Source organism: Rhineura floridana, chromosome 19 (genome assembly GCF_030035675.1).
Source record: "Rhineura floridana isolate rRhiFlo1 chromosome 19, rRhiFlo1.hap2, whole genome shotgun sequence".
Taxonomy (NCBI): domain Eukaryota; kingdom Metazoa; phylum Chordata; class Lepidosauria; order Squamata; family Rhineuridae; genus Rhineura; species Rhineura floridana.
In genome coordinates this window covers 7,224,383-7,244,584 of record NC_084498.1, presented here as the reverse complement: position 1 = coordinate 7,244,584, position 20,202 = coordinate 7,224,383, and the positions used below count along the sequence as shown (strand labels likewise).

The 20,202-nt window shown below is 44.9% G+C and overlaps 1 protein-coding gene across 8 annotated transcripts in view; it reads right to left on the bottom strand.

Moving 5' to 3' along the window:
- KDM2B (lysine demethylase 2B) overlaps positions 1-20,202 on the bottom strand; it is a 119,091-nt gene that overhangs the window by 47,939 nt on the left and 50,950 nt on the right. For all 8 annotated transcript variants that reach the window (XM_061603183.1, XM_061603184.1, XM_061603185.1 and 5 more), the window contains 4 exons: positions 19,872-19,965; positions 17,655-17,808; positions 16,328-16,443; positions 334-460 (listed from right to left, as the gene is read on the bottom strand). In XM_061603183.1, coding sequence (XP_061459167.1) covers positions 334-460; positions 16,328-16,443; positions 17,655-17,808; positions 19,872-19,965 — 491 coding nt within the window. The remainder of the gene's footprint in view (positions 1-333; positions 461-16,327; positions 16,444-17,654; positions 17,809-19,871; positions 19,966-20,202) is intronic.

Sequence of the window (20,202 nt, the reverse complement as noted above, 5' to 3'; positions counted from 1 at the left end):
CCCAAGGAATCCAACAAACCCTAATCTCTTTGGAAGAATTCGAATCTTGCAGAAACCCACACACATATACACATCCAAATGCGTTTTCCGCTCAGCCACAGAAACCTTGGAAACTATCCTTTCATGGGGAAGCCCGGCATCCCAGTTAAAATGTCTGAGGCTCTAGCCACACGCCTGCTTGTCCAGGAAATGATGAAACACTTCAGCACAATCTCCGCAGTTCTCCAGCTTTAACATTTACTATCCATTTGTGCACGGAGGCAAAAAGCAAGGGCACCGCTCCATTTCCCTGCTTGCTCCTTCTGAATGTGTGCTGCCACAGAATTCACTCACCAATTAACATTGATTCTTTCAGGTACTCTTTGCTGAGGTGGGAGCGTTGGGTCACGCAAAACACGTATCTCTCCAGAACATACCAGCACATCTCATAGTAGAAAGGGTAACGGAACTTGGCTTGCACCTGAAAGGAAGAAGGGAAAGCATCGGTCCACCTGAGAGGTAGGGAAGTTTGCTGCTCCTCGAGCCTGTTATCATGTTAGTTATCGAGAGCACAAGCTGCCTTTGCAGAAGGAGCAGGAGGAGGGGAAGAGAGGGTGGGAGCTGAGGGAGATGGATGCCTTCTGTATACACAATGAGCAGCCTGGCCTGCCTTCCACTGTGGTTCACTAATTTTACACCTTCCAGGGAGGGGAGGGGGGTGAGAGGAAGGGGGATGGAAGAAGAGTGGAATTCTTGCAACTGATTCTCTCTCTCTCTCTCTCTCTCTCTCTCTCTCTCTCTCTCTCACACACACACACACACACACACACACACAGAATAAACCTTCACAGTTTGATCTATTTCTCTTCCCAACATGTAAACATGTGAATGGTGATATACAGATGTTGAAAAGGAACTGCACACACTGCCAGGTGACCTAGGAGTTGCATCCCATTTCTGCAGGCAGACACACACGAACACGCACAACAGCCAACTGCACAAGGACAAAACTACACCTCAGAATGTCATTCTTCACACAACGGGGGATTAATTTGTGGAATTTGCTCTTACAGGATATAGTGGGGGCCACTGGCTTAAATGGCTAAAAAAATTCATGGAAGAAGAGGAAAGCTCTTTTGATTGCTATTAGCCATGACAGTGAGATAGAACTTCCAGGTTCAGAAGCAGTATACCCCTGAATGTCAGGCGGTGGAAACAACTAATGGGGGGGGAGTGTTGTTGCCATCGTGCCCTGCTTGCATGGGCTTTTCCAGAGGCAGCTGGCTAGTCATTGTGGGAAACCAGATACTGGAATAGGTGGCCATTTAATCTGATCCAGCAAGACACGTTATTTGAAATGTAGGGCTACCATCAAAAATTGACCCCTTGGCTTGAGTTTTTCTCCTGTGTACTATGCATTGCAACCTATCCCATGTTGTGAACGCATCACGCCAAGTGTGTTTTTCACGCACATTCACAACAGAGAAGGTGGATGAGCAGGGGCAGGTTACCACAGAGGAGGTGTGGAAACAGGTGGGGAAGGGGGATCTTTTGGCAGATGTCCCACATTTCTTAATATTGGGGCCCTGGTAGGTACTGGTAGGCAAAGGAGGGTGGTGAGTGGCCGGGGGCCTCCTCAGCACTGCACCTGGCAGCCCACCCAGCCGCTCTGTAAGCAAAGGCACCTTTTTAAAGATTTTTAAAAACCAGGAAGCACAGGAGATCCAGGGCTAAGGGCCCCCTGGGCCACCCATTAATAATGCCCCTCCTTAGCACAGTTCTTCGTTCCACCCAGGGAAGGCACACACAAACCTCAAGTGCTGGTGTTTGAGGGAAAGGGAGAGATTGAGACCATATTCCTGCTCCCTCAATTTCTCATGAGGCTAGCTGTGGCTGGTGGCCATTGGGACCAGTAGGGCGGGAGGCAGAGCGCCCAGCAGGAGGTGGAGCCAGAGCCAATGAGCAGCAGAGCAATTCAGTCTAATTTTGTCCCCATCCTCTTCCTTGCTGGATTCTACAAAGGCAACACTGAGACTAAGCTGAGACTGGGCTCCTGCTGGGAGGAAGGGTGGGATATAAATCAAATAATAAATAAATAAGGAGAAGTAAGCTGACAGCTAATGCCACCCCCTGGATTGGTTGCAAATAGGACACCAGGCAGATGGGTGCTTGCTGAGGACAGACAGAGGTTGGTGGGGCGATGCCCCATTTGCCCTAATGGACCAACCTCCGCTGAATGAGGCCAGATCAACTAATTAACATGTGTTGAAGGTTTCTTCCAATGAACTTGACATTAGTGTGGCTGTGAGTTCAAATCCTGATGCTACTCATGGGGTGGTCACCTATCATCTTTAAAACAAACTCACAGGGTTGCTGTACGAAAGAGCCAGACAAACATTATAAAATAGGCACCGCAGATTATACAAAAGCAACAGATGCACTGTTAACTTAATATTTAAACATTTCAAGAGCCGGTGTCATCCAGTGAACACAGCATTGGATTTGGATCTGGGGAACCTTGAGTTCAAGTGGACTCACTGCCTGGCCTTAGGTGCTCTCTTTCCACATCAATTTCCAATCAGCAAATTTGGAGATACAGTAGGGCCCCACTCATACAGCAGGTTAGGTTCCAGACCCCTGCTGAAAAGCGGATCAGCTGTAGTGTGGGGGTCTGGAACCTAACCCACTGATTGCACCAGAGGAGAATATCAGCTGGAGTGCACTGCAGCTGATCTTCCCCTCCTCCAGCTGGAGTGCGGGAGTCTGATCGCCCCTCCTCCGGCAAGATCAGCTGGAGCGCGGGGAGCTCCAGCCCTCCTCCAGCTGATAGCCCCGCTGGCGCCATATTAGCGGAACACTAAAAAGCAGGGCGCCAAGAAGCAGGGCCCTACTCTATGAATACTGTAGATTCCAGTTTGTGCCTTCAGCCACTCTTGGTTGCTGGTGCAATGCACATTCTTCTCCTCTAGGAGGCACACTGCTCCAGAAGCCAAGGTGACTGGAATCCTGCAGTTGGGGCCTGGCAGGCCTTGCTCAACTGTACCTGCTTTTACTTTCTTTCACAGAATTAAATGGAACCCACAGACTTCTGTGGGAGAACAGTAAATCTCAATCATAGTGCTGGGCACTTTGCTAGTTGTAGTAATAGGAAGGTACTTTGTTGTTGCTGTTTTTGCGCAAACCCAGTAATGCTTATGAGCCCCAGGGCTGCACATGGCAGAGTTCTGTTGCTGAAGCTAAGCAGGTCTGGATTTGGTCAAAGGCTGCCTGGAAACACTATACTCACTCCACACAAAAAAGGATACAATATATTTTATATTATTTATTTATTTATTTATTTATTTATTTATTTAATTTGTTAGTCGCCCATCTGGCTGGTTGTCCAGCCACTCTGGGCGACGTACAAGATAAAACAGTACATAAACAGTTAAATTTTTTAAAAAACAGTAAAAACTAATCCGTCCCAAAAGCTTGCCTAAAAAACCAGGTCTTCAGGGTCCGGCGGAAGCTCATTATAGACGGGGCATGGCGTATAAATAAAACTGTCTACAAATTCTCCCTCTCTCTGCTGCTATCCATTTTGCAGGATCTGATTTGTTGGCCACTGTGAGAACAGGATGCTGGATTAGATGGGCAGCTGGCCTGATCCAGCAGGCTCTTCTTATGTTCTTATGTTTTTTACTAGGGACATTGAGGCTCATTACCTGGAGCCAGATGCAAAATGGTGGCGCAGAGGGGCCAGTGTCCTACTGCATCCCATGAGCCAAACGCTGGAATGATCCCTATATACAAGGACAAATCTGTACCTGAGTTTCCCATCACCCGATCCTTTTAACTGGAGATGACACAGAAATGAACCTCTGCATGGAAAGCACATGCCTAGAGATTAAAATTTCCAGTGATTTTGAATTCCCGGGGAAAAAACAAGACATTATGGGAAAAAGAGAAAAATATTGAGTACCTCTTTTTTTAACACACTTTACTGATTAATCTTTACTTTGTTACTTTAGGAACATAAAATGTACTGTGTGTAACTTGGTTTGCCCATAATATTATCATGTTTAGTATATTAAAAATACAGTTTATTCAGATAATAATTACAAGTAGACTTGTTTTTTCTAAATTTTTGTTACAAACCAAGCTACAAGCTACTGAATTTAAGGAGCTTAGTATCTCTTAGGTTTTGTCAGTTTGAGGAGCAGGCAAAAGAACAATAAAAATAGAACCAAATATTATATTGTATTATATTACACATTTATATCCCACCTTTCCTCCCTCAGGGATTCTAACAGCCTACAATGGAGAAAGGAGAGCCTTTTTGTTGTTACTGCTGCTGTTGACGTTTGAGAATCAGGGATTCTTGGAAATTCAATGTAAATCTTCTGAAAGATCCTGCTCTATCTTCTGCCCATCCCCTGCCATACACAATAGCAGGGATGGCCAGCTGGCAGCCACTGAGCCAGATCTGGCCTTCTGAAGCAACTTGATGTGGCCCTACCAAACTTAAGTCAAGGTGTGGGTAAAATAAAACAAGTAAGTAAATTGCCATTTCATTCTTAAGAGAAGTGGATGAACCAGAGTTGGCCAGTTGCATGCCGGTAAATTGGGATTGGTTTCGGCTTCTCCCTTCTGAGGAAGTGGACAAGGTGCTTTCATCTGTGAAGCCAACCACTTGTCTTACTGATCCTTGCCCTTCGTGGCTCCTTGTGAGCTGCAGAGAGAAATTGGGCGAGGGGATCAAAGCGGTGGTAAACGCATCCTTGAAAGAGGGTGTGATGCCATCAGCCTTCAAGGAGGCAATTGTAAAGCCCATCTTAAAGAAGCCTTCCTTGGATCCCCAAGTATTCGATAACTTCCGCCCAATTTCGAATCTACCATTTCTGGGCAAGGTCATTGAGCGAGTGGTGGCCAACCAGTTGTCAGCACACTTGGATGAAACGGATTATTTGGATCCATACCAATCGGGTTTCAGGACTGGTCACGGAACTGAAACAGCCTTGGTCGCTCTGGTAGATGATTTGAGGGGGGCATTAGATAGGGGAGAATCCACCTTTCTTGTCCTCCTCGATCTCTCAGCGGCTTTTGATACTGTCGACCACAGTATCCTTCTGCTTCGCCTGGAGGGATTGGGAATTGGAGGCACTGTATTACAGTGGTTCCATTCCTTTCTCTCCGACAGGTACCAACAGGTAGCGTTGGGGGAGGAGGTATCAGACCCTTGGCCTCTCAATTGTGGTGTGCCACAGGGCTCTATCCTCTCTCCCATGCTATTTAACATCTATATGAAGCCACTGGGGGCAATCATCAGGAGATTTGGGCTGCAGTGTCATCAATATGCGGATGACACTCAGCTCTATCTCTCATTTAAATCTTCACCAGAGTTGGCTGTGGAGACCTTGTCCAAGTGCCTGGAATCAGTGAGTGGATGGATGGGAAGGAACAAGCTGAAGTTGAACCCTGATAAGACCGAGGTACTACTTGTGGGGGACAAGAGAAGGTTGGGCGACATTGACCTGAAGTTCAACGGGGTGAGTCTACCCCTAAAGGACCAGGTCCGCAGCCTTGGGGTTGTGCTTGATTCCAGGCTGTCCATGGAGGCTCAGATTTCAGCAGTGAGCCGGGCAGCCTGGTACCAACTACACCTCATACGAAGGCTGCAACCCTCCCTTCCTGTTCACCAGCTCCCACTAGTGGTACATGCCCTGGTCACCTCTCGTTTGGACTACTGTAATGCGCTCTACGTGGGGTTACCCTTGAAAACGGTCCGGAAATTACAACTGATACAAAATGCGGCGGCTCGACTACTTACGAATAGTCGCCGCCGAGATCACATCACACCAGTGTTGTTCGACCTACACTGGCTACCAGTTGTTTTCCGAGCCCAATTCAAGGTGTTGGTATTGACCTTTAAATCCCTACACGGTTTTGGTCCAGTTTATCTCACGGAGCACCTTCAACGCCACCAATTATGCCGCCCGACAAGATCGGCCACACAGGGCCTTCTCTCAATCCCGCCAACAAAAACAGCCAGATTGGCGGGTACTAGAGAGAGGGCATTCTCAGTGGCGGCCCCCACTCTTTGGAACTCCCTCCCACAAGATCTCCGGCACGCCTCTTCCCTAAATGTGTTTCGGAAAGCCTTAAAGACCTGGCTCTTTCAGCAGGCCTTCGGGGTATCCAGGGAGGGTTAATTGTTATAATTGTAATGCCTCCTGCCCAGTTTTAATATTGTTGCTGCAGATGTATTGTTTTTATATTGTATTATTGTATTTTATCAATTGTATTTTAACAATTTTGTAAGTCGCCTAGAGTGGCCATCGGCCAGATAGGCGACAAAGAAATTAAATTTATTTATTATTATTATTATTATTATTTGTGTGTAATTCATGTAAACATTATTCCATAGCTATCTCAAGAACATTCTGGAAAGATGAAGGAACACTACCAATCTGCCTCTTGAGGGGATAGTGTGAGGAGCCTATCCATTCCCCAGCACCCCCCTGCCATGATCTCATATTATCCAAACACTCATGCTTTACAAATGGAAAACTTGTTTTTCTCAAATCTAGCGGATACCAACTATTTATAGATTCTGACTATAGGAAGCTGCCTTTAGTCAGGGCCGGGCTATTTGTCCCTCTAGCCAGTACTTGCTCCAGGATATTGGGGCTGGGGGAGACACCTTGGGCACAACACCATCAGTGGGTCCCCCTAACCTGAGAGAGACAGGATGTGCAAACTGATTCTCTTAGGCTGCATCTGATTTTCTTGGATACTCTGTACCAAGTGGAAAGGGTAGCATTGTTAGGGCAGTGGGTCCACTGGTGGTTTTGGGACCCTGGCAAATGCCTAACTTTACCATCCTCTGGAGCCAGCCTATATCTGGCCCAGTATTATTTTACCTACACAGACTGGCAATGGCTGTCCAGGGGCTCAGGCTTCCCCATCACCTGATCCTTTTAACTGGAGATGCCACAACGAAGCTTTGCATGGAAAGCACATGCCTAGAGATGTAAAATTTCCAGAAATTTTAAAGCCATAGAAAAAATATGGAAATTTTGGGGAAAATAAAAAATATCCTATATTCTTTTTTTTTAGCACACTTTAGTGATTGAATGTCACTCTGTTACTTTATGAACATAAAATGTATGGTGCATAACTTAGTTTGCCCATAAAATTATCATGTTTGATATATTACAAGTACAGTTTATTCAGACAATAATTACAAATTGACAAATTAATTGCTTTTAAAAAATGTGTTACAAACTGAGCTACAAGCTGCTGAACTCTTTGGTTTTGCCAGTTTGAGGAGCAAGCAAAAAAACTCCAGTAAAAAACAGAAGAAAATATCAACATTATATTTATTTACTTATTTATTAAATTATATCTGACTTTTCCTCCCAAAGGAGCCAAGGTGGCAAATACACAATGAAACATCTAAAAAAAGAAAAAAAGAAAATGGTGTTTTCTGAATATTATTGTCTCCTCCAATCCTCCACAGTGTCAAGCAGACCTAAAGCACTCTTTTCCTTAGAAAGAGCTGAGAAACCAATGAACACTACATGAAATTTAATCAGTCTCATTTTCTCCATTTCTGCTTTTGTGTTGCTCTTTACTTTATCCCACTCCTTTAGATCCTAGTCCAGAGCACAGAAACAGATTCCCCAAATATGCCAACATGAGGAAGGCCACAAGCAGAATAGGCCCTGAATCCTTCTTCCTTCTCTTGTGACAAGGGCAACGTCCCCTAGAGACAGAAATGTATCTTGCTCTTCCATTTTGAGAGTTGTTCTCTCAGTGTACAGCTTGAGACTTGAATGTCCCCAGTGTGTGGCAACTGTAATGATCTGATACTGTACACAGACTTACTTAAAAGTCTTCCTGTTTCTTGGTTTTTGAAATAATGTATGAACCTCGTCTTAAGCATTTTATTCATAATTCTGTAAGAAAGTATTTCATAATTCAACATTTGTCCATTTTCCAAATTTTTGGACAAAAACAAAAAAGCTTCTGGAAAAAATGAAACAAAACATTTCCCCTGCAATTTTTCTGTTTTTTCCCCCCAGGCCTTCACATCTGTACATTATCTACTAATAAACTAGAGTTCTGCTCAATTAATAGGCAGGCCCCAAGAGGTTGATTGTCCATTCGATATTTATAACTCTTACAAACCATTCAAGCCTGGAGTTTTAGCTTACTGGAGGATCTTTCTAGGACAGAGGCAGCCAACATAGTGCCATCCAGATGCTGTCAGACTACAAGTCCCATCAGCCCCAACCAGCTTGGGAGCTTCATTCCAACAACATCTGGAGGGCACCACGTTGGCTCCCCCTGCCCTGTCTAGTGTTTCAGCTACATACCAAATTGCTCATTAAGATAGCAGACACAAAGGAAATTAGCCATGCTGAAAGAGGGATGTTCATAAAAGGAACTCAAATGATAGTCTTTTTTTCTTTTTTAGTTTTTTTCCTTAAGAGAGCACTGCAGAAACAAAATTCGCAAAGAATTTAACTTACAAACAGGAAGTCGCCTGTTCCACCCCTCAGCCTTCCAAAGGTTTTCAGCCAGATGCCTGGGGAATATTAAAGACATCATTTGCTCAACATTTTTGCTGACAGGTTTCTGAGTGTCACCAAATTTAGCCGTTTCACCAATGTAAAAAAAAGAAATAAAATTCAAATTCAAATGCGTAAGACAAGGCAGTCAAAAGCATGCAGTGCTCCCGTGCCATGGACAATCAATCTCGAATTGTCAATTTGAGTTCCTAATGGCCTTGCGATCCAGGCTCCATCCCACAGCCAATTCCCTCGATGCCTCTAATTCGATATTTCATTGAAATGTGCCCTGCTCTCTCTGCAAAACCTGCCGATGAGAGATGGCTGGTGCATGTGCTCTGAATAAAAGACGATGGGCCCTGTCAGCCGTGAACCAGTGGCTGGGGAATAAGAGGAGACGAGAGCAGTTGCCCTTGCGCAACTGGAAGCTTCCTGGAGACCTCTAGATGACCACTATCGGAATCAGCATGATGATGGACTAGGTAAGCTCTCAATCCCATCCAGTAAATCAAGTTACTGTAACCTGGACAAGGTTAGGGAAGGCTGCTATAAACAGCGGCGTCACTAGCGGGAGTGCGGACCTCCGGCACGCGCCCTCCCAGGGCATGGACGGGGGTGGCTGTTGTTGCGTGCGCGCGCATGCACTCACCACTCGCTCCAGGCTGGTGGTGGAAGGCCCGTCCTGGCTTCACCGCCAGCGAGCAGGCGGGTGTCTGTTGTCGGTCTCGCCCGTCTGTCTCCGAGGAGGAGTTGGCTGCGCTGACCCGGAGCGCTTCTCGGCTCCTTTGCTGGCCAAAGGCGCGGGGCGGGGCAGCTCTGCGTGTCACCCGGGTGCGATCCGCACCCTCCGCACCCCGGTTGTGACACCCCTGGCTATAAAGCAGGGGATGGGTCACCTGTGACCCTCCAGATCCAGATGTTGTTTGACTCCAACTCCCCAGCTAGCATAGCCAATAGGTCAGGGATGATAGGAGCTACAGTCTAGCCACATCTGGGCCACAGGTTTCCCACCCCTGCTAGGAGAAACAATGAAAGAGGGATTTTGCCACCATCTGCTGCTTGTCTACTTTCTGGAGGCTTCTGGTTGGCCACTGTGGGAACAGCATACTGAAAGAGGCGGGCCTTGGGTCTGATTTGTTTATGAACTCCCCAGTTGACCTAGCTGTCATTTTAGTGCCAAGTTAGTAAAAACTGTTTTATTTGTCAGACCATTTCACAAATGATGTGGGGGCTTGGGGTGAAGGGTGGGGAGGTGAGCTGCTGTTTCTTAGAGGTGCTATTTTAGATGATTTTTTAAAAATGGATTTTTATTTTTTAGAAGATTTGTATTTTGATGTATTAAGAGTTTGCTGGTCACAGGATGTGATCTGAAGGAAGATGGATGCTGAGGCTAAGCCAGTCTTAGTCTGGTCAACCATCCTTCCATGTATGAAATGGAAATGCACTGCCTTCAAGTCAATTCCGACTTATGGCGGCCCTATGAATAGGATTTTCGTGGTAAGTGGTATTTAGAGGGGGTTTACCATTGCCTCCCTGTGAGGCTGAGAGGCAGTGACTGGCCCAAGGTCACCCAGTGAGCTTTGTGGTTGTGTGGGGATTTGAACCCTGGTCTCCCAGGTCGTAGTCCAGCACCTTAACCACTACGCCACACCTTCCATGTATACCACTTTTAAATTCCAAGATGGCAGAAAGGAGGATATACATACAAATAAATACTGTAATTGCTTTTCAGTACTCTGAGCCACCTTGAAGGCTCTATAGCATGAAGATGGAACATTTAGGAAATGAAATAAAATTGTAGAACCAAAATTATACCGTTTAATATTCCAGTATATCCTCTACCAAAGGAATAAAACCTATCCTAGAAGAAGCTTGGAGGCAATGATTTAATTGATGCTTTCCAGCAGTAAGTTCTATAATCAATAATTTACAACCCACTGAAGTTTTTTTCAAATTATTTCTGAAGATTGGGGGACAGGGAAATGCATCCTCACTGGGGAAGGATAGTTTCCATAGTTCAAAGAGAAATTTTGAAGCTATTTCAGGGATTAAAAAAAAATACACACACATTTATTTATTTAACACAAGCCTTTCAAGGAAGTATCAGGAGCTGTCAGGGCTAAATGGGAACTTGCAGCTCTGTGCATAGCTAAGCATCTCCCTAAGGGGGGGGAAGGGTTCCTAAGTACTAGCGTGATCCAAACTGGCAGCCATTGGCTGCCCTCAAACAGGAAGGGATTTCAAGGCTTCCTGTTCAGGTTGGGTCTTTGCCTGCACAATTACTGTCTTTCCTGGCTCTGATCTCTAGTGATTGCTCAATGCCGACAGGAATGCTTCCTTAACCCTTTTAAAAAAACGTGTACGGTTGAAAATAGCCACTGCCATCTGTTGAGACTAAGAATTGCCTCTAGTTTACCATGCAGGGAAACTTCATAGAAATGGCAATCTCTTTTTTTTAAAGCCACAGACTGACATATCTGTGTTTAAGTGAGACCAGCAGGATCTGGCCACTACTGCACATGCTTTGGTCAACCCCAGAGTAAATTACTGCAACATACCCTCAATAATGTTTGGAAACTTCAGCTGGGGCTCCTGTCAATTCCATGGGAAGCACAGTATTGTCAGCAGCCCACTTTTTGGAGCTCGCAATGCCAGCCTCGTTTGATCTGCACCAGATACTGGTTTGTTACTGAACACAATGTGAAGGGCTGATTTTTACCTATAAACCCCTAAATCAGATGGAGGCAGCCTTGGCCTAATTTCAAAATCCCACTGCGAAGATCAGTTCAGACCTCTCGCAAGAGTAATCTGTCCAGACCTCAGCTGTGTGTTGGACAAGAGGAAGAGAGTGAAAAGAGTTTCAGAAAGAGAGAAAAGGGGGTGGCAGACAGAGAAAAAAATGACCCATCCACTTTTGGCTGTAACCTAACCCACCGCTACCATGCAGCCCCCCACAATTTACCCTCAACAGAAAAAAGGTTGTCCTAAATCGCTTTGGACCAGGATATTTTGAAGGACTTAAGCCTGCTTGCCCTCTGTAATCATAATCCGAGTCCATCAGAGGCTTGGTTGGCCAGGGACTCGCTGGAACACAGTGAAGATCTTCTTAGTCCAGCCTCCTGTTTCCAGATACTTCTGGAAGCTCATGGGAAGGGCATGAAGGCGATAACCCTCTTGCCGGTCCTCGAGACGCTGCCCCGAACATGGAAGTCCACAGCTACGTCCTACAGAGAGTGAATCTCTCTCTGCAGAAAGGAATGCCGACCTCATAGCCCTTTTGGCATCAGGCAAAGACCTTTTTATTTTCCTGAGCTTTTTAGACACAATCTGAATCCTTCTGTTTTATGCCGCTTTTACAATTTTGTTGCTTTTAGTTTCTTATGTTATGTGTTTTAGCATATTTACATTTTTATTAATTGTTTTGTTGCTGTTGTTAACTACCTTGAAAACAAAAATACTTATAATAAATAAATATCCCTACAAGATAAATTAATATTATCCCCATATTCCAGGTGGGAAGGCTAAGGCCAGAGGCAGCAGCTAGCCCAAGGAACCAAGCAAGCTCGTAGCAGAGAAGAATTAAGATCACGTTCTTCACTGATACAGTCTGCCCCAGTTCTCAGTCTAATTCTCTTCCAAACTCCTTCCTGTTCCACCTCCAAGGTATTGTCCTAGAGTAACATCATCACATATGACCAGGCAACAAATCAATATTCCTGCCCGCTCCCACCCTTAAAAAACAACGGAGGGGAGAGTGGAGTCTGAACACCAACCATCAAAGTATACAGCAGGGTTAAGCACAGCCCTGCCACTTAAAAAACAACTCTGTTGAGCTGGCAAGTACTGCTTTCTGAATTACATCATGAAATCTCCTTCTGTGGCCAGCCACACACATGCAAGCACACAGGTATACTTCCATCCATCCCAGAAAGAGCAGTGCTTGCAAGAAAACCATCTGCATGGTGTTACTCTAAATGAAATCCATCATGGAAGTCCAACAGAAGAGCCAGCAACTCCTGTTACAATATTCTGAATGAAGAAAAAGTTACAGGATATGATCTGAATAGGAAAAGTCAACAGTGCTAATCACAGTTGCTTGCAAATGAGCCCCAACAATTTCAGTGGGGCTTTCTTCCAAGTAGATAAGCTTCTGGCACTCTGTGCTAAAACATTCTTTTAACAAAAAAACCTGCACCACAGGCAAAATTGGGTATACTTGTGTGATTTCTTTTATCAGTATAATTTATTCTGGGTTTGCTAGTCATAACTGGGGGCAAGAGTGATAGATAACTGAAGTCTGATCTAGTCACCTGTCTGGTTTCTGAGGCATTGCCCACACAATTTAAAGAACACATTTCCAACCGTGGGGGCTACAAACCTGATTGCTGTTTTTTTATATATTAAAAATTAAAGTTAAACAATAAAAAGATTCCCAGGAAACTGATCCCGTACTCCATACTTTTTCTGCAGTTCCTCACACACAACCCTATTTATAACTAGCTTAATCTGTTTTCACATCCAGAACCGTTCCCTCTTTGTAACAGTTTTTGACTTGCTGCTACCAATTTTCTTCTTGTGCTGGGAAGTGATCTCTTTCTGACAAAAATAAAATAAAATGAGCACTTCCCCCTCTTTTCAGTTTTTAGCATCCCCAACTCCGACCAGGTCACATACAATACTGTTTTTAGAAGTGCAAGTTTACAGAAAAGCTAGCCAATGGGTCAGCTCACAGGGATTTTACTACTGTAATATGCAAATGCAGATTCGATACCATTCTAATCAGCAGTCAACTTGTTATTCTGATGAGCTAAGTAAGAAAGAGCCGGGGTCTTCAGCACTGTGAGGGAGGGGGCGGAATGTGACAAGCCACAAGAGTACCAAAAGAGTGCATTTAATGTCAAGCAGAGTCATATCCCTGCCTCCCCAGCCCCATGCCAAAGATCAGTGGAGAAAAATGGTGATTCAGTAGCCCAAGGAGGAATCCCTAACATTTACATAAAGCAACTGTGGATCCGTTCAAGAATACACTGCCTAGGCCAGGCATGGGCAGAAGCCAGGCTGCAGTCCACAGAGGTAGACCATCTAATGCCTACTGATTGTTGAAATTATTGCACAGAGCACAGGACTAAGAGGGCCCTCTCCAGACCATCAGTATTTTGCGGAAGGGATTCAAGAGCAGACCGGAACTTTAGGTCTGTGTATTCAAACTGAATTAAAGAGGTCTGTTGCCTCAGCACAACAAACTCATTTTAAAAAATACAAACCTTTGGGGGGTTTGGAAAGTGATGGGGAAACGTATTGAAAAGTGTGTGACAAACAAATGATTAATGGGAAGACATGTAAACATCCCACTAGCAAATCAAGATGAATTCTCATTGGCATATAACCACCCCACAAACAAACCAGAACAAATACTCAAAGAAGACTGGTTATGGTCTAGCCACCGTGTAAGCTAATTGCAAGCAAGCAAGAATGAATGCTGAGCAAAGGAGCCCTAGGTAGACACTGGCCTGATTCAGCAAGGATCACTTGGTGCAGATTAGCTGCACTGTAACTGCCAGGAGATCTGCAGAACACATTCTTGCTTTGTAAATTTAGACACACATCAATGGACAACAGGATTTCTAGTTTAACAACAACAACAAAAAAGGGTGGATCATGCACAACTAAAGACAGCCCATTCCAGCCTAGACTTCCGCCACAGGACACATTCACACCCCACAATTTGGACCATCACACTGGGCAGGTAGGGTGCATCAGTAAGCATTGCTCCATTCGCTCTGTGTTCACCCACATAACACCCCTGTTACATAACACAAGTCAATTTTTCACGTTGTACATATCGGAAACTGAAGAAGAGAATGACTTGACCAAGGCCATAAAATGAATCCATGGCAGAGGTGAGACTTTCAGATTCACATTAGATTCTCTCATCCTTTGGATAATCACTGATTCCCTCCTGTCATGTTTCAAGATTTTCTTGGCAACTGTAAAGGAAATATGCCTACCTTTTTAAAAAAAAAAAAAACAGAATATGAAATTCTATGGTTCTACCAGCAGTCTGTGAACCACATAAAATTTTTTGGAAGGCTGCATTCAGTGTACACCTGCATGTGATCTGGACACTGTCAGCCCCAGGCCCTTGCCCTGGCTAGGCTGTGCAACACAACCAACATCTTTGAATTGTATATGTAGAAATTAACAGCTATCAGTATGAGGTAGCATCTTGACAAATGAGTCAGAAATGTCTTCTCCTGTGTTCCAATAGGCAGATCCTTCTCCCAAACACCTCCTAAAAAGGTGGAGCAGGACAATGTTAAGATCCATGTGACATCTGCCACTGGGGAAAGCTGAGGGCACCACACTCAGTGGAGAGTAAGCCCTTACATGAGACTGTGGTCCCAAAAGTACACTTGGGAGGAAATTCCCAGAACTCCTATGGAGGAACCAGTCAGTTAACAATTGGCAGAGCTTTGTGATTCACCAACATTAACAAAATAAAGTGTTAGGGGGCCAATCAGGAACAATTGGCAAAATTCCATGATAAACCAATATTCCACCCAGCCAAGTGTGGGGAACCAATCAAAAGCAAGGGGTGGAGTCTGGCACTGATCCAGTAATCCCAGACCCTAGCACCAACCAGATGGTTATTGGCTTTGTGCTAGGCCCAGTCTGAACCCAGGAACTGCAAGGGGGGATAGCGTGGACAGGTGCACAGGGGGACAAGGTTCCTACATTTTTAACCATTTGTAAAAAGAAAGAATTTCAGCAGGTGTGGCTTGTCCCCTGCTGAAATTCCCTCTTCTACACAACTATTAGAGGTATAAGAAGGAAGCAGGATTGATGGAGGTCCATAGGTGGCAGCCAGCATCTGGAACATCAATCCACCCCTCCCCAAAATATTGATGTCCTTGTGCCATTCCCACTCTGGATGGCAGCTAGAATGGAGAAACTGACTCTCAAAGGAGGGATGAAGAAAGCCTGATGAGAATAAGCCGTAAGTGACAGGAACAAGTTCTGGGAATGTACAGTAAGCTGTTAGGACTCCAAGCCAGAGAGAGGAATCATAGGACTCAGCTAGGCAGAGTACACTGCAGGACAAAGAATGATGGTGGGTTTCTGCCCCTGGGATAGCACAGACCAAAGAGCTCAAGGGAGGGATGTGTCACCTAGGGGAGGTTATGAGTCTACCTTAGGAGGAAGAAGGGCAGCCACTTGTCCTCCAACCTGCAGGGGGCAGTGGAGGCACTGTTGCCAAAGAACCACCTATATTTCAAATGGGGAAGGAGGGGCGACCAAGAACCAGGTCTCCTCTCTGCAGAAGCCAGGGTGTCACTGATGGCTCACCTCAGTAATTCCTACAAAGTCACTCCTTAGTGCCCCAGAACGTTGCTATCAACAGGTCAGGGTCAGTGAAGGTTCAGAGGTGCTCATCTAGCTGCTTGGCTCCTGGAGTTTTGCCAGAATCCCAGTTTTGCCAGAGGATGGCAGAAACCCAGGTTTCAAAAGATGGTATTTACCATCAGTAAGGAAATACTAGGTTGAGCCAAACCAGGTCCAGATCTCCAGCCTTTTTGCCTGCACCAATGCAACTGGCTGTTCTGCTCCGGGCCTCAACTCTGTGCCTCTTTGCTACCCTGCCCAAAAGGTTTTGGAGTCCTCTCCCCACCCAACAGACCTACGGCAAGTTACCTGCCTTGTTACAGGCATCCTGGTACTTTCTGCATCTTGCCTTTCAGACAAACAGTTATTTCACAGGGGAACCAAGGCAGAAGAGATTTGAGCATCCTTACCCTCGTTCTATCCTCGATCTCGTAGATGTGAAGCTGCATGGGGACGTTAAAACTATGAAGAATGTTTCCCCCAAACACCAGGGAATCTACTGGAGTATAGACAGCATGTATCCACCCTAGAAAGGTAGGGAGAAAACAAAAGACATACAGAAAATACGCCTCCTGAGGAAAAGCATCTTAGGGTGAACAAGTAAAAACCTGAAAGTCGAATGGGGGGAGAAAAGCCTCAAGAGAAGAGAGCAAAGTTGGGGCATTGCCTGATAAACATAAAGCCAGCCTATGGATCCTTTCAAGCAGCTGTGTACAACACTTCTATCCCTACAGCTGCTCAGCAGGATCTCCACATGCTCAGTCGATGTATACATGGCTGTTGTTTGGGAGGCAAAGCCCCCAGCCCAACCAGAAGGCAAAGTACTGACAAATGCTGCCATAAGTTCAATTCTTTATTGTTATTGTTTTTAGCCAATGGTCATAACAATATGAAGAGACACACAAAAGGACATGTTTATAAAACATTAAAATTCAATCCAATAAAACATGGATAAAACCCTAAAACTACAAATGGGAGCAATAGTAGTTTACTATGCTGCCATAAAGTAATTTCAGTTATCACACTTGTTAAATTCCCCCAAATCATGCTGTTTTGTTTCAGATGGTTTCATTATTAAAATTCAGAGGTCTACAACACTGCTGTCAGGGTCTCTGAGGCTTAAACAAAGCTGGAGGCTGGGACCTGGCCTAGTGACCAATATGAGACTAGGTGCCTTCAGGACCCAGGACCCTCTGGCTTCAAGCACAGAACAGAATAGGATTGTACAACGTCAGCCCCTGCGCTTAGCCAGCATTATGAAACCTTGGGGTTAGCCAGGCCAGGTGAACAGAATAATACTTTTTTGCTTGCTGTAGCTCAGGAGCCTCCCTCCGCAAATTTAGAAACCAGAGGCGTCAGGAACCCTGGATACACATCGACCTGGCTGACACATGCAGCACAATGAGGGGGTAAAAATGGACCAACTATTGAGACTGCAAGGGAGGGATTTTTTTAATGCTTTACTGCTTCTAAGAACTCCCTGCAAACAGAAAACCAGCACTGCAGGTAAGGGGCTGGGCAAGAAGCTCCTAGATTTGCTACTTTTCTTCTTGCAGAAAGCAGTTCTTTTCTGCCTGTAATCTTGGAAGTGATAGAGTCCATTCTTCCTCCTCATTCTGTTGCACATGTAGAACCAATCACAGTTCAGGTCATCAGGGGATGGCGACCCCATGGGCTTGGCCAAGTCCCAAAAATATGCAAGAAGGTTGACATGGTTTTGAAAAACAGCAGAGTTACCTGAAGGAATGAAGAAGGTGTGCCCTTGTTTCAGTTCAATTCTTTGGCATAGCTCTACTCTGTCCCCCAGAAAGATATCACTTTGCTTCCCTGACAGAACCCATTCCTCATAGAGTTCTAGGTTCTGCGAAGTTGGAGGAATCAACCAGAAGATCTAGAAACAAAAAAGGACAAGAGATGTGCATGGGGAGGAACTCTTCTAATACCCCAATCAACATTTCTTCATTGTCCAATGGGACACAGCATGAATGTCCTGTACACTTGAATGTTTCCTGTTCAAAACCTGACCCAAGAAAACCAGAAAATTGGACTTCCTCCATGCCTTGATCAGAAGGACTTCTTGAACACTCTCCACAAAGTTTTTTTCAACTTTCCCTTATGGTCGTTCTTGGCTGTGGTTCCTGGCTCGGAACCTGTTGATTAGGGGACCATTGAACCTGAGGATTGCAGGCAGGAGCCCACTGAACCAGATGCCCCAGCAGCAGGGCCCATATAGCAGGAGCCATGACTCTCATGGGTGCCTTCCCCAGAGCCCGAGGAACTGAGGGTCTCCCACAGTACCTCACCAGGCAACCAGGCAGGAGGGCATGGAGGACAGAGCAGATGCCCATTCTCAGGCCAGAGGGACGGCCCTTTAAGAATCTCTAGTCCTCCAAAATGGGGTGGAGTCTTGGAGAGGTGGTCCGAGGCAGAGGCTAGAAAGGGCTCCGTTCACTTCCAAGCCTTCCCAGAGCAAGCTGCTCAGTAAGAGCTTTCTTGGCGTTGCGACAACTGACCTGCCTTGCCTTGTGGGCTCCTTCACGTGACCAGAACAGAACCATTCAAATGAGCTTTAGAGATGTATATATTTTTTAAAATGGCCTTTGGAGTTGAAATGTGATGCCAGATGTTGGGTGAAAATAACTGTGCCATTTGTCCAATGCTGGCTTTGGTTTAATTGTTGAATGCAATAAGGTTTCATAGTTTGATTGTTGTTATCATTGATTTTTCTCCCCGGTGTATTTACCTGATTGTAAACCACTTTGTGGGGTAACCAACCTGAAAAGCAGTATTTTTTTTTCAAATTAAAAAAATAAATGGGTCTCATGCCAGTATTTAGCCTTAGCTGGAATTCACTACCTGCTTTGGGCAGCATCCTGAAGCACTTGGCTCTGAGATCTTGTCCCTACCTGCTCTACCAGCCTCACACCATCCAAGCCCTCCATGCCTGCTCTTGCCACTATGTAGTCCTATTTCATCCAGCATATTGGAACCTTTTCCCACCCCATTCTGTGGCACAGGTAGGTACCTCCGTCATCAAAGGGGACGAATTGAGGCTGAAGGTTTCCCAGGGAGTTCCAGCAAAACTTAAGGGCTTGAGAGCCTGATCCACAGTTGCCCAATTAATGGCGGAATGCAAAAAACAATGAATGTTCAGTGGGGCCTGACTCTTATGGCTAAGTCAGTCTAAACCAAGCTTGCACAATTCCTATCACCAAATCAATTTTCAAGTGAATCACACTTCTGCTCAACAGGAGTGACAGCCAACTTCTCTGAACCCTGACACAGCTGCTTGGAGGGCCAGAGCACACTTCCATGCGCTCCAATAAGGAAGTCATTGCATCCCCAATAGCAGTAAGGAATGGGGCACACAAATAAAGCAACACCCAGACTCTGCAGCATCTTATGATTTCACATCAAGAAAAGGATCTGCTATGATTTACTATGAAAGGGAGCAACCAGCATATATAAATATTTAGTTAAATCTTAATAAATCTGAAAGAAATAGTGTAAGTGTGTGTGTATTCAATTTTTGGAGCCAACATCCTCCTCTTTCACCAGCATTTGAGAATTAACAGACCATTTGTTATTCCATTGCTGATCTGATTCTCCATTTGTGGTGTTTTGTTCTGATAATGATTTTTTAATGTTAATGTTTGTTTATTTTATGTCATGAGCTGCTTTTTGAAGATCCCCAAGGAGAGGATCAAAAAGCAGGGAACAAATTTAATTAATAAATCAAGCAATCATGTTGCAGGGTTAATTTTGGCTTCACACACTGGAGCAAGATCCTCTTCCAATTTTAACATTTTCTACTGAGTAAAATCTACTGAAGATTTTGAGTGAAAGCAATTACAAGGATCTGATAAGGGATGGGAAAACAGAGACCATTAAGCAGCAAATAAGTACCTTTTCCCCTCCCCTCTTCCTCTCTCCAAAGATGTCGCATCCACTTACCTTCCCTCCACGGAATACATGATACCAAACTGAAGTGCCCCCGAAATCAATGTGAAAATCTGTGAAGCATCCTTTCACACTCATCAGACAGTACCTGTAAGGCACATAAATATTATTTTAAAATGCAATCAACCATCCACAGGAATCAAAAGCAATTTCCCATAAATCTGAGAAATCAATGCTTGTTTATTAATAACTGCATATAATGTAAAAAAAAACCCCTCATGACACCACATTCCGTTAATCCTCTGAATGGGTTTAAAAACAATAACTGGGTTCTGTTGTAGGAAAAAATGCCTAGGCAATTTGGAGTTTTGTATTAGAATGTATG